We start from the raw sequence: 13482 nt of genomic DNA on the forward strand, positions 1-13482 counted from the left end.
GAGAAGGCGACTGCGCAGCTGCGAGGGGGGAGAGGAGGCAGGGCGGGCCCCGGCTGCCCTTGCTGCGGGTGGCGCAGGCGGAGCAGCTGCCGTCCCAGCACCGCGGAGATTTTCATTTGTTGTCCGCCTAGAAAGACCCTTATGCCCCTTCCCGCCCGCGATCTTTCTTCTGGAGTCCCGCGGGCAGCGGGGTGGGGACCGCCGGGCTGGAGCTGGAGCTGGAGCTGCGCGCGGTCCCCCCCCCCCCGGTAATAATTCCACATCTGAAATACCGTGTCATATTGACAAGCCAGAAGGTGTGCAGAAGCTGATCAAAGGTCTGGGAAGCCAAGCCTTATGAGGAATAGTTGAAGGAGCTGGGGATGTTTAGCCTGAAAAGAGGAAACTGAGAGGAGATATGCGAGCCATCTTCCAATACCTCAAGGGCAGGGAAGATGGAGAAGCTTATTTTCTGCTGCTCTGGAGGGCAGGACTCGAACCCATGCCTTCTAGTTATAAGAAAGAGATTCAGACAACATCAGGAAGAGCCTTCTGACAATAAGAGCTGTTCGACAGTGGAACGGTCTCCCTCGAGACGTGGTGAACTCTCCTTCCTTGGAGGCTTTTAAACAGATGGCCATTCTCTGGTGAATGCTTTAGTAGATATTCTTGCATTGCAGGGGGTGGACTAGATGACCCCTGGGGTTCCTTCCAACTCGACAATTCTATGAGTCTAACTTGTGCTCTGTGTTTCTATGGATGTTCCTAAAGCTGCAGTCTTGTAGGTGTCAGGCAAAACCTAGTCTGGCATTCTAACAACTACAAAATCTTGGTTTTTAAGCAGGCATTTAAGCTTCAGTGTTAGGTTCAGTACAGTACTGTACTTTTCGATTTCATTTCCTCTCCGCTGCTTTCTTTTCTCGCTCTCTGTACCCATACACGCACAAAGCGAACAAATATTCCTGCAAACTGTGGATCACCATTCAAGCACCTGATAAAGTGGAATATAATCCACGAAAGTTTCTGTCGCAAGACAGTGGCAAATCCTCGTGTCGTGGTGCCCCAGGACTCCTTTCTCTTTATGTGGGAGGGAGGATGGGGAACCTCTGCCTCTCCGAGTTCCTCTTTCTCGACAGCTGCGTCTGCTCTGGCGAGCGGGAAGAGGGGGCTGCCCCAGCCCGGCTGAAACCTCAGTTCCTCCTCCTGGCTGCACGGAAAGGGGAATTCGCCCTCCAGGGCCAGCTCAGCAGGCGGGGAGGGAGCTGATTCAGCGAAGCTGGAGGGAGGCGCCCGTGTTGCTTTTAGCTGCCTCCTCCGGCGCCGGCAGCTGCTTTGGGGCGCGCCGGTCTCAGCAAACAGCGCCTTGCGCAACTCGGGCATTCCCGCCTCAAGAGCGGCCGTGGGGAGCGGCATCTGCCGTGTGTTGCTAAGGAGCGCCCAGAGTGGCATTCACAAGTGCAGACCAGCTCACGTGTGTAGGGGGAGAGCAGGTGCCTGGGAGCGCCTCTCTCTTTTAGGAATCATAGCATCATAGAAACTGTAGAGTTGAAAGGGATCTTGAGGTAACGTTACCAGATTTTTTTCAAGGAATCCGGGGACACTTTTTTTTTAAAAGAGAAAAGAAGTTATTAAAAACATTTTAAAATATATATTAAGAAGTAATATCTTCTCTTCTGTGGTCTCCTCTGTCGCGTGGCCTTCCTCTGGGCCCCAGCCTACTCTCTTGGAGCGCTAGCCGCTGTGGAGTAGGCTCAGGTCAGACCTGGGCTCGGCCATGTGTCCTTGCCCTCCCAGGGCTCTCCTACCTCTCTTTCTCAGTGGCGCGGCAAGGTCGGGGTTCCCCTCTTTTTTCCTCCTTCCTCTTTCTCGCTCTTCCTTCTCCCTGTGTCAGCTCCGGGGTTTTCCTGGCCCCGGAGTGCCACTGGGCGGGTGGCCGGGCACTCTCGCTCCTGGCTCGATTTGGGGGGGGGTGTGTGTCAGCGGTTCCCCCAGTTGACGCGCCGGCGTCCCGGTTCTCCCTTGGCAGTGACAGCAGCAGTGGCAGTCTCAGCAGCCTGGAGCCAGCCTGGTAGCGCAGTTGGTTCTGGCTGGCTTCAGGGGCTGCTCGCTGCTGTGGTGCCTGCTATGTTGCCTTGCTGGAAGTCCCCATATGATGTGTCTGGAGACAAATTTGTAAATCTGGGGACTGTCCCTGGGAAATGGGGACATCTGGTAACCATATCCTGAGGGTCATCTAAACACATCAGTCATAAGGACATCAGAAGAGGCCGGCGGCTGCATCAGGCCAAAAGGCCCATCTAGCCCAGCATCCGGTTCTCCTCCCATCCAGAGGCCTGCATGGAAAGCCCGCAAGCAAGATTCGAGCGCACCAGCCACTCGCCGCACTCTCGATCCCCAGCAACTGGGGTCCAGAAGCATTGCTGCCTCAAATTGTGGAGGCGGAGCTTAGGCATTGTGGCTAGCAGCTATAATAGCCTCAGCCTCCATGGTTTTCTCCAACATTCTTTTAAAGCCCATTTCTGACTTTTGGGGGAGCGAGTTCCATCGCTTGACTTTGGGCTGCGTGAAGAAGGACTTTAGATTATTTGTCCTGAACCTCCCAACAATCAGCTTCATTGGACGGATGCCCCTGTATTCCAGGGTCACGAGAGAGGGAGAAAAACTTTCCTCTTTCCACTTTCTCCATGCCTGGGCGTAGCCAAGGAGAGCCCCCCCCCCCCATTCCTCAAATATTATTGAAAAGCATTACCCGAGGTTCTCTCCCCCCCCCCCAGCAGAAGCCTGCCCCCTCCCCATCAAAAGCCTGGCTATGCCCATGTCATGCATAATTTTATAAACTTCTGTCCTGTCGCCTCTTACTTGAATGTTCTTTAAACTAAAAAAATCCCTATGCGGAGCTGGCGAAACTAACAGCAAAATCAAGAAAGCAACATGAGGGACTAGTCATGAAGAATGGAAGCCCTTTTGGAAATATCTGAAAAAATAAGCAGATGAAATCGCGAGCAGGATTTGAAATATGAGCAGCGATTGACGATTGATAATATACGAAATACGTTTTAGCAGAAATGTTTATTAGAATGCGTTATGTAAATGGGATGGGATTAAGAACAGCATGGAGGGAACGGCGGGAAGTCAAAGTTTAAAGAGAAATGTAAAACAAATTTGGAATCTTGAATATATACTGTATAAAGTTTAATTTAAAAAACTGACTTCAAAAAACTAAAAAGTCCCAGACGCTGCAACCTTTCTTCATAGGGAAGCCTTCTCCTCCACTTTATAATTTTGGTGGCCCTTTTCTGACCATTTTCCAACTATGCAATACAGTATCCTTTCTGAGGTAAGCCGACCGGCACTGCACGCAGCATTCCAGAAGCGGTGGCACCATATATTGGTACAAGGACATGATAGCAGCAGTTTTATTTTCACTAAGTTCTTCACCTTCCAGAGACATACAAACACAACATAAACCGCAGAATCAATAGCAGTTATGTGGCTTCTCCCCCCCCCCCCCCCATGCAGGGAACAGGGAAGGGGCTGGCGAGAGACGCGGCTTGTAGTTTTCCCCCAGTCGGAGACGCCGGAGGGCGGGGGGAGGAAGTGGGTCCGAGGCGAACCTTCCCGGAATGTGCCTGGAGGGGTTGAGGTTGCGCAAGGGGGCCTAGAGTTGCCGGGTAGCAGCAGCAGCAGCAGCAGTAGCAGCCGCAGGGCAGGGCAGGCAGGCGGATAGAGACCCACATGGAGGTCCTGGAGGTAGGAGGCAGTGGGACTGGGGGCGTCGGTTGCTTGGCTGTGAGCCAAGGTGAGGCAGGGAGACGGCGGCAGGACTCGTTTGGCCCCGACGGCAGGACTCCTGGGTCCCATGGGGAGGAAGGAGTCAGCTCTGCTCCTGGGGCTTGGGGGAGGGCGGCGGAGACGGCTTTCTAGGAAGCGAGAACCTCCGGGAGGGTCATCAGCACCCTGGACAGCCGGGAGTGGGGAAGAAAGGCAGTCCCACCCCGTCGACGCCCAGCGCTCCCTCCCACCTGCCCACCTCTCGCCCCCTCCCCGCCTCCTTTCCAAGGGGCTCAGCCATAGCTCCAGGGAGGAAAAGCTCCACCAGCTTCCGCGGAGGGACTGCCTGTGAGCCCCGAGAGAGAGAGAGCGTCCTCTGCAGGAAGAAGACCGCGGCCTCCCCCCCCCCTCAACTGGGCGAAATGCGGAGATGTCAGGATTTGAGGCTTCCTTTAAGTAGGGACAATCTAGGACAGAAGAGCCGCCAACCAGATACCCCAAAAGAAAACCTGCAAGCCGGATTCAGGCACAAGAGCGTTCTCCTCTCTTGCGCTTTCCGGGAACTGGTATTCGGAAGCATTATTGCCTCAAGCTATTTAGGTAGAACATAGCCATCATGGCCAAGCAGCCATTGACAGAGCATCTCCAAGCACCGCAGAATCCTAAGAAAGGGGTTCAGGTTAAAAAGGAGAGTCAAGATTGTCAAATACGGTCTTTCGAAAGGCTTGGAAGTTATCTAAAATGGGGGGGGGGGGAGCTAAGAACCAGGCAAAGCGGGGCTGAAAAACGATAAACAAAGAGCCATCTAAAAGAGGGGAAAGTAGGTTGCTCTCTGGGTGGCTCCTTGCTTCGGAGCTGCTCAGTAGACAGTAGCTATAGGGTGGGTGGGAGAAGTGTTAGCCTAGGAGAGGGAGAAACGCGGTAGCTGCGGAACAAGCACCGCGAACAGGGCGCCGAGTGCATGTTTGGCCTTTTCAATGTGTTGAGGGAGCGGGAGATTCTTGGTTTGTTTTTGTTCTAATTTTTATTATGTATTATGTGTTTTTTATATTTCATTTTTATTTTGTGAACCGCCCTGAGCAATACGGATGAAGGGTGAATAAATAAATAAATAAAAAAGTAAGCGGTTTTCTTTCGTTTTTTTCCAGCGGCCGCCGAAGAACCTCTCAGTGCCGCTTTCTGGTGGCCCCGCGTGGAACAGCAGCAACAGCACCTCCGGCTGCTTGGAGAGCGCCGACTTCCAGTACCTGCTCTTCCCCGTGGTCTACAGCCTGGTCTTCGCCTTGGGCCTGGTGGGGAACCTCTTCGTCCTGGGCTACTTCTTCCGCACCAAGTCCGCCACGGAGCCCGCCAACATCTTTCTGGTGAACCTGGCCGCCATCGACCTGCTCTTCGTGCTAACGCTGCCCTTCCGCATTGCCTACCACGCGCTGCGCAACGACTGGGTCTTCGGCGAGGCGCTGTGCAAGGTCACCGGCTGCCTCTTCTTCGCCAACCTGTACGGCAGCTCCCTCTTCCTGGCCTGCATCTGCCTGGAGCGCTACGTGGCCGTTGTGCACCCGCTGCGCCACCTCCGGCTCCGGCAGCTGCGCTACCGGGTGGCGGCCGCCGTCGGGGTGTGGGCGGTGCTAGTCGCCGCCGTCCTGTACCTGGCGCTCCGCGGCCCGCTGACCAGCCGCTTCCCCGACGGCCGCACCGCTTGCCTGGAGAACTTCTCCTCGAGCTCCTGGCGGGGGCGCATCTCCTCCGTCAGCCTCTTCGCCGCTGCCGTGGGCTTCCTGCTGCCGCTCTTCCTCATCGGCATCTGCTACCCGCTCATTGCCTGGCGGCTGCTGGCCACTCCGGGGATGCAGCCCGGCTCACGAGCGGTGCGGCGCAAGGCGCTGCGCACGGTGCTGGTGGTGCTGGGCGTCTTCCTGGTCTGCTTCGCGCCGTATCACCTGGTGCAAGTGGTGCACACGTTGGGTCGCGCCGGCGTGCTGGGCGGCTGCCCGCTCATTCGCGCCACCTACGTGGCCCGCCGGCTCACCATGGCCCTCACCAGCCTCAACGCCTGCCTCGACCCGCTCGTCTACTACTTCGCCGCCGAGCGCTTTGCCTGGCAGCCCGGCTGGTGGAAATGCTGCTGCTGCTGCCGCCGGCTAGAAACCGCCCAGCCGTCTCTGCTGAGACTTCGCGGGCTTGTGGCCAGTAAGCAGGGATCCTCCTCGTGGGGAGAAAGCTGCGCTCCCGGCACGGCGCAGTGAGCTCTCCAGCAGATCGCTGATCGTCGGAGGTGCGCGCGCCTGCCTCCTCGGGCATTCTGGCTGCGCATTCGTGTGAGCGAAGGAGTTCCTCAGCCTTAGACAAGCAGCCTTAGACAAGCGTCCAGCATATTGAGGACCAGTTAAACTGCCCTGGAGGAGGTTCCTTCGCCCTCTTCACGTTAAAGTGCTCATTTACACACCCACAGCCCGTTCGTCGCAAGGACCGTTTAAGAGATGGGAATTTGGAAGGCAGAGAGAGAGAGAGACTTCCCCTCCTTTGAAGGGGTTTCTAGAGCTGCTGCTGCTGCTGCGGGTGTTGGGGCTTCGCAGTTGGGACCTCTTCTGAAGTCTTTGTGGCAGGCAGCCTTTAACAAGGCGCAGGTACTCCCTGCTTTCTACACACCCATTAGAGCAAAGGTAGGCCACAGCCAGGCAGAAGAAGGGGAAGAGAGCATCTTTTGCACGCAGAGGGGCCCAGCTTCAATTCCTGACGTCTCCAGGAAGGGTTGAGAGAGACCGTAGGCTGAAATCTGGAGTGCTGCTGCCAGTCAGTGAAGAGAGCAATGAGCCAGATGGTCTGAGTCCAAATAAGGCAACCTTCTATCTTGCTAATGGATCGAAAAAAGGAGGAGTGCTGTATGGGCCTATGTACCCCTTTGCCTCACACCTTCCTCAGCATCTGAGGCAACCATTCTGCACACACACACACACACACACACACAAATGTTATGTCTGAATGGCCAAGTTTCCCAGGGAACATCCCAGCAGCCCTCATTGCCACTTGTCTGTGAGTGCAGGGGTAATAAGTGGAAGACAGAGCCTCATCTTGGCCAGCAAAGTGGGTGGGTGCTTCTAGGGAACAGTGTTAGTGTCAGAGTAATGCAGTTCAGGCAAGACACAGTATTCACATATTGCAAAGAAGATGGGGAGAGGGTTACAACATACAATATAGGTTGCTATAGGCATTGATTCTCTTGCTCCTGCCCAAATCTCTGTTTTTATTCTAGAGCCTTTCCATCACAATACCAAAACAACAACTAGCTAAACGACAAAATATGTTAAATAACTTTATTTTGCTGGGGGGGGGGGAGCAGAGTAAGTGACAACACATTCTACTGAGCGTGGAACATGTTGGTCTGGGAATCCCAAACCTGAAACTGTATTACAAGGCATTTTGGTTGAGACATGTTATACAGATCATTAGAAATGCAAAAGACCTTCCTTTGAGTTCAGCTTGATTCACCATCAAGGCATCAAGGCATTATTGCTTCCGAACCCATCAAGGTCATTGATTTGGAAAAGTAGCCACCTTTCCCTCCGCTCTAGTGGTATGGGGGGAAATGGAATGCAGGCCTATCCCTGGCTCCCTTCCAAAATTGTATTGTCCAGATAAATACAAACAACGTGACAGATGGACTAGCAATAGTCTAAGGTACATAAAATATTTATTTGCTAGAGGAAGACCCACAAGAACCCTGCAGGTGTGGGATAAATGGCAATATATTCCTATCATTTGGTTTCAGCATTGCATTGGAGGGTCTGCAGTTCTGTGATGACTGGGCTGCACATGTGGTGGGACTGCGCATCAGCAAAAGAATTTTGGGAAACATTTCCCAAGAGTTGGGGAAACTACCACCTCCCCCCCTTTTTTTGTTCTTGTTAGATCTTTAACCTAATAAATCATAACAAGCTAGCATTATAATTTGGTGGTGGAAGCTGGTTGGGGGCAAGACACTCCTAAAATGTCTAAATTTAGTAAAGGGTTAGCATTTAAGCAAACCCCCATAATTCCTGAATTTAGTAAATTGCCTAGGGGATAAGTCATTTAAGAAACAAAGACAGAGTGATGGCCCATCAATGAAAACAATCAACCAGGGAAGCCCTGCCCTGAGTTCTGGGTATTTACATGGGCATAGCCAAGATCACTGACCAATCATGTTGGTTCTGCCCCCCCCCCCCCCCCCGCGAAGAAAAATCCTGCCCTCCCCTGACAAAAATCCTGACTTTGCCTATGGTTGTTGTTTAGTTGTTTAGTCATTTAGTCATGTCCGACTCTTCGTGACCCCATGGGCCAGAGCATGCCAGGCACTCCTGTTTTCCACTGCCTCCCGCAGTTTGGTCAAACTCATGCTGGTAGCTTCGAGGGGTTGTGAGCGGGAGTGGTGGTGGTGGTGGGGGGGCTCCCTGCTCCTGATTGCTTCTGCTGCCAAGGCCAAGCCTCCCAGCCGACCAATAGGGTGGGCTGGTGGGCGGGGCTAAATGCGTTTAAACAGCCACTGCAACCTTGTTTTATCAGTCAGTCCCTGCTTTCTTCGGATGATGTGTGGTTGGCAGACATCATCAGAAGTATTAAGAATTGGTTGCACCTGTGAGGGTATTGGCGGCGAGCCTTTTGGCTCAGGTGGCGGTTAGGCATTGGAATATGTGTGCTGTGTTGGAGTATTGGGTATGCGCCATCATCTACCTCTCCTCTTTTGGGTATTCCATTAAGGATGCCCTGCTAGTGGTTAGGGCCATGGCACGACCCCAGGTGACATCATGGGGGAGCTTCCAGTTGTATTTGTATCAACAAGCTCCTCCCATTGGTTGTTAACCCTGATATGACTCCTGGCTGTGTGGGGTGGAGTCTTGCATTGCTGTTTCATCCAATGCCTAAGCCAATACTACTCACATGCTGTAACCAATAAAAGTTGTGGCCTAATTTCACCCATTAACCTAAAATAACGTGTCTGTGTGTTTTATTATAATCCTATGTGGGTGGAGGGTTCTCGACTCACAACACTGTCCAACCATCTCACCCTCTGTCATCCCCTTCTCCTTGTGCCCTCAGTCTTTCCCAACATCAGGGTCTTTCTCAGGGAGTCTTCTCTTCTCATGAGGGGGCCAAAGTATTGGAGCCTCAGCTTCAGGATCTGTCCTTCCAGTGAGCACTCAGGGCTCATTTCCTTCAGAATGGATAGGTTCTTTGCCTATGGTAAAGGTAAAGGTAAAGGTAAAGGTACCCCTGCCCGTACGGGCCAGTCGTGTCCGACTCTAGGGTTGTGCACTCATCTCACTTAAGAGGCCGGGAGCCAGCGCTGTCTGAAGACACTTCCAGGTCATGTGGCCAGCGTGACGAAGCTGTGGCTGGCGAGCCAGCACCAGCGCTGCACACAGAAACGCCGTTTACCTTCCTGCTGAAGCGGTACCTATTTATCTACTTGCACTTAGGGGTGCTTTCAAACTACTAGGTGGGCAGGAGCTGGGACCAAATGATGGGAGCTCACCCCGCCGTGGGGATTCGAACTGCCGACCTTACGATCGGCAAGTCCTAGGCACTGAGGTTTTACCCACAGTGCCACCCGTGTCCCTCAGTTGCCTATGGTAGCAGAAGACAATTCCAGAATTGGGAGGGGGAAGTTTCCAGGATTACATTGGGAAATGATGTAAACCAGAGCTTTTCAACCTTTTTGATTCCATGGCTCCCTTGACCAACTACACTCTTTCTGCTGCACCCCTGTGGGGCTTAGGAGCTCACTTTGGTTACCCCTTACCTGCAGAGCTGGCAGCCTCTCACCTTTTTCTAACACCCTGCCTTGTGGAGTGTTCCCTCAGTCTCCTCTCCGCTCTCCTTGGGAATCCTCTGGGCAGCTGCAGCTGCTGCCCCTGGTCCTTGATCTGCCCCCCACTCTGCCCCAAAGAGAGGTGCCTCCTCACACTGCCCACAGGGGCTTGAGAAGCACCCCTTTGCCACAGAGTCACAGAGGCAGCATTTGCCTGGGGAGCCTGCTGCCAGGGCTGCTGCAACAAACAGCTGTGCAAGTCTTTGGGAGGCAGAGATGCAAGAGGGCATCAGAGAAGGAAAGGAAGGAAAGAGGGACTGAGGCCAGAGTAGCCCACAGCACCCCTGAGCACCATTCAAGGCACTCCAGGGTGCCATGGCACACTGGTTGAAAACCACTGGTGTAAGCTAACAGGAAAAAAGATTAAGTTTTGCAAGCTTGATGGGTGGTGGTGGTCAGAATATAATGTGGGCCAGATCAAAATGTGGATGGGGAGGAAAGCCCTCTTCATTTTGCGTGGCAATGCAGTGGAGAAGCTGAGGGAGAATGCTACATGACAGGCTGTAGAAAGAGACAGAGCATGGCTTATTTCTGTCTTGCATAGAAGGCTGCTGATTCTATGGGAATAATAATAATAATAATAATAATAATAATAATAATAATAATAATAATAATAATAATTTATTTATACCCAACCTATCTGGCTGCCTTCAGATGTCTTTTAAAAATAGGATAGCTGCTTATTTCCTTGACATCTGATGGGAGGGCATTCCACAGGATAGGCATCACTACCAAGAAGGCCCTCTGTCTGGTTCCCTGTAACCTCACGTCTCGCAATGAGGGACCCACCAGAAGGCCTTTGGTGCTGGAGCTCAGTGTCCAGGCTGAATGATGGGGGTGGAGACGCTCCTTCAGGTATACAGGACTGAGGCTGTATAGGGCTTTAAAGGTCAGCACCAACACTTTGAATTGTGCTCGGAAATGTTATGAGATCCAATATAGGTCTTTCAGGACCGGTGTTATATGGTCCCAGTGGCCACTCCCAGTCACCAGTCTAGCTGCCACATTCTGTATTAATTACAGTTTCCGGGTCACCTTCAAAGGTAGCCCCACGGAGAGCACATTGCAGTAGTCCAAGCGGGAGATAACTAGAGCATGCACCACTCTGGTGAGACAGTCTGCGGGTAGGTAGTGTCTCAGCCTGCTTACCAGATGGAGCTGGTAGACAGCTGCCCTGGACACAGAATTAACCTGCACCTCCATGGACAGCTGTGAGTCCAAAATTACTCCCAGGCTGCGCACCTGGTCCTTCAGGGGCACAGTTACCCTATTCAGGACCAGGGAATCCCCCACACCCGCCTGTCCCCTGTTCCCCCAAAACAGTACTTCTGTTTTGTCAGGATTCAACCTCAATCTGTTAGCTGCCATACATCCTCCTACCGCCTCCAGGCACTCGTACAAGGGCAAGGGACCTCTTGAACTGTAATGCTTTGAACTCTTCCATCATAGGCTCGGGTTTTTATGAAAATAAAACAGAGTGAGTGTCAGGGCCGCCTCAGGTCCCAGCTCACAAGAGACCAACGCCAAGTCCACTTTATTTACAAAAGTCTTTATTGAAGTACATTGTTTGTTCCACAGCCGAGGCGCGCAGCCCCACGTCTGTTACGCTTAGACCGCTGAAGTCCCCTCTGAATCAGTCCCGCCTCTACACCAGTTTAAGAGGCTTGTGCTGGTCCACCTCTTCCTGTCCTTCCTTTTCCGCAGGGTCTTTCTGCCCCCCTGGGTTCCTTCCCTCCTGCTTTCCCCTGACGCTGAGTCCCCAGACGCCTGTTCCCCCCTCCTCCGTGCTTTGGGACCAGGCTCCTCCTCTGGGCTCTCCGCATTTCCGCGCGCCTCCACATTTGAACTTGGCGCGCGTTCGCTACCCCTGACCTTCCTCTTGACAGTTACACTGCTCTCGGTACTACTCTCCGCCCCTTCCGGCAGGACGTCTTGCCCCGATCTCCTTCCCCTCTCTGCTTCCTGCTCTGCTTCGTCTGTCACACTGGGAACTCCACCCTCTTCACTCCGTTCCGGCGGGGAAGCCGGCCCCGATCTCCAACTCCCACTTGGGGTTCCCCTGCTGCTCCCCTGCTCCTGACTAGTCCCCCCTGTGGCTCCCCTTGGCCTGACCAGGGGCGCCCCCTTTTGGGAATCCTCCGATTCACTTGAAAGACTCATGGAAACCCTCAAGTCATTGTCATCCTCCTCCTCCTCGTTCCGGGATTCTTCCCCCTCGCTCTCAGTCTCCTCCCTCATCTGTGCCTCTCTCCCTGAACCCCTGACAGTGAGAGAGAAGCATATACAAAAAAATATTGATGTGAGAGGTTGAAATTGTTGTAGAAATATGTTGGTGGTTTGGGAGACCCTATGAGGCTCTTCAGTAGTCGGAAGGATGGATGAACCCCAACCAAGCAAAACCACTTCAAGCAATGGTCCTTTATTCTGTTGCAACCAGGTTCCCTATACAAACAGCAACAGGAGCAGGCAGAGGAAGCCCCATGCAAGGCAAGTCTGGATTTCTTACACCCTCAGGATTGGGGGGGGGGTCCTAAACCCCATTGATCCATCATTTTTCAAGGTGAGGGGAGCTGTGTTGGTGTGGGGTGCAAGAAGGTGGAAGGGTTGCGGGCGAATTCATTTCCCCAGCTCATGGAGATCGGAGATCCTTCAGAAGATGATCTTTAGCGACATGACCATCAGTTTCTTAGGATAACAACAGGGCTGCAGATGGGATGGGATCGTCTCTAATCCGAGTTCTTTCTTCAGGGGAGAAAGCAGATCTGTCCCATTAGGGCCTTCCAAGACAGAAGGAAGGAGACAAAGGGAAGAGCTAAGGGCAGGAATGTGTTTAAAGAGGGAATAGCATCTCGTTGCATTGCTTCAATAAAATATTGCATCCCAGGTACAAAGTTTCCATCCTCATTTCCATCGCTTCCACAATATTTACTCCAATTAGCAATTTCATTAGCATCCCAGCCTTCCATGGCCTAACACAGTCAAAGCTCCATGAAAGAACCTACCACACCAGCACCCACCCAGAGCTGGCTCTGAAGTCTGTTTGTTTGTGAAGTGAGGCACTTGGGGTCCTCAGAGGCCCAACCCCTCCAATGGATGTAAGTTGCAGAGCTGCTGATTTCCACACCCCCTAAGGTACCCATCTCCCACACCCCTCTGCGACGTCACTGTTTCTGCCAAGAAAGTGCCTGGTAGGCAGAGGCACAACCTCTTCAGTTCTTTGTTCTTCATCAAAACTGACTATCAGTTGTACTTAAGGAGGCCAACAGTCCCTTGCCTGAGCTAAGCCAAGCCCCCTTGCCCACCTCACCAGCTTCTTACAGACATCTGTAAGAAGTCCCGGCAGACTGGAGGAGGGCAAATGTTGTCCCTATTTTCAAAAAGGGGAAAAGAGAGGACCCAAATAATTATCGCCCAGTCAGTCTGACATCAATACCAGGGAAGATTCTGGAGCAGATCATTAAGCAAACAGTCTGTGAGCACCTAGAATGGAATGCTGTGATCACCAATAGTCAGCATGGATTTCTGAAAAATAAGTCATGTCAGACTAACCTGATCTCGTTTTTTGACAGAATTACAAGCCTGGTAGATGAAGGGAATGCAGTGGATGTAGTCTACCTTGATTTCAGCAAGGCATTTGACAAGGTGCCCCATGATATTCTTGTAAAGAAGCTGGTAAAATGCGGTCTTGGCTATGCTACCACTCAGTGGATTTGTAACTGGCTGACTGACCGAACCCAAAGGGTCTCATCAATGGTTCCTCTTCATCCTGGAGAAGAGTGACTTGTGGGGTGCCACAGGGTTCTGTCTTGGGCCCGGTCTTATTCAACATCTTTATCAACGACTTGGATGATGGACTCAAGGGCATCCTGATCAAATTTGCAGAT

At 52.6% G+C, this 13482-nt stretch overlaps 1 protein-coding gene across 1 annotated transcript; it reads left to right on the forward strand.

Moving 5' to 3' along the window:
* Positions 1-284: 284 nt before the first annotated feature.
* On the forward strand, positions 285-11860 carry LOC114599968 (lysophosphatidic acid receptor 6-like). Its single transcript, XM_028735810.2, has 2 exons — positions 285-3729; positions 4899-11860. Exons 1-2 carry the CDS (start codon positions 3715-3717, stop codon positions 5994-5996), a joined length of 1113 nt encoding a protein of 370 aa, XP_028591643.2. The 5' UTR covers positions 285-3714; the 3' UTR covers positions 5997-11860.
* The last annotated feature ends 1622 nt before the right edge of the window (positions 11861-13482 follow it).

Source organism: Podarcis muralis, chromosome 5, assembly GCF_964188315.1.
Source record: "Podarcis muralis chromosome 5, rPodMur119.hap1.1, whole genome shotgun sequence".
NCBI lineage: Eukaryota > Metazoa > Chordata > Lepidosauria > Squamata > Lacertidae > Podarcis > Podarcis muralis.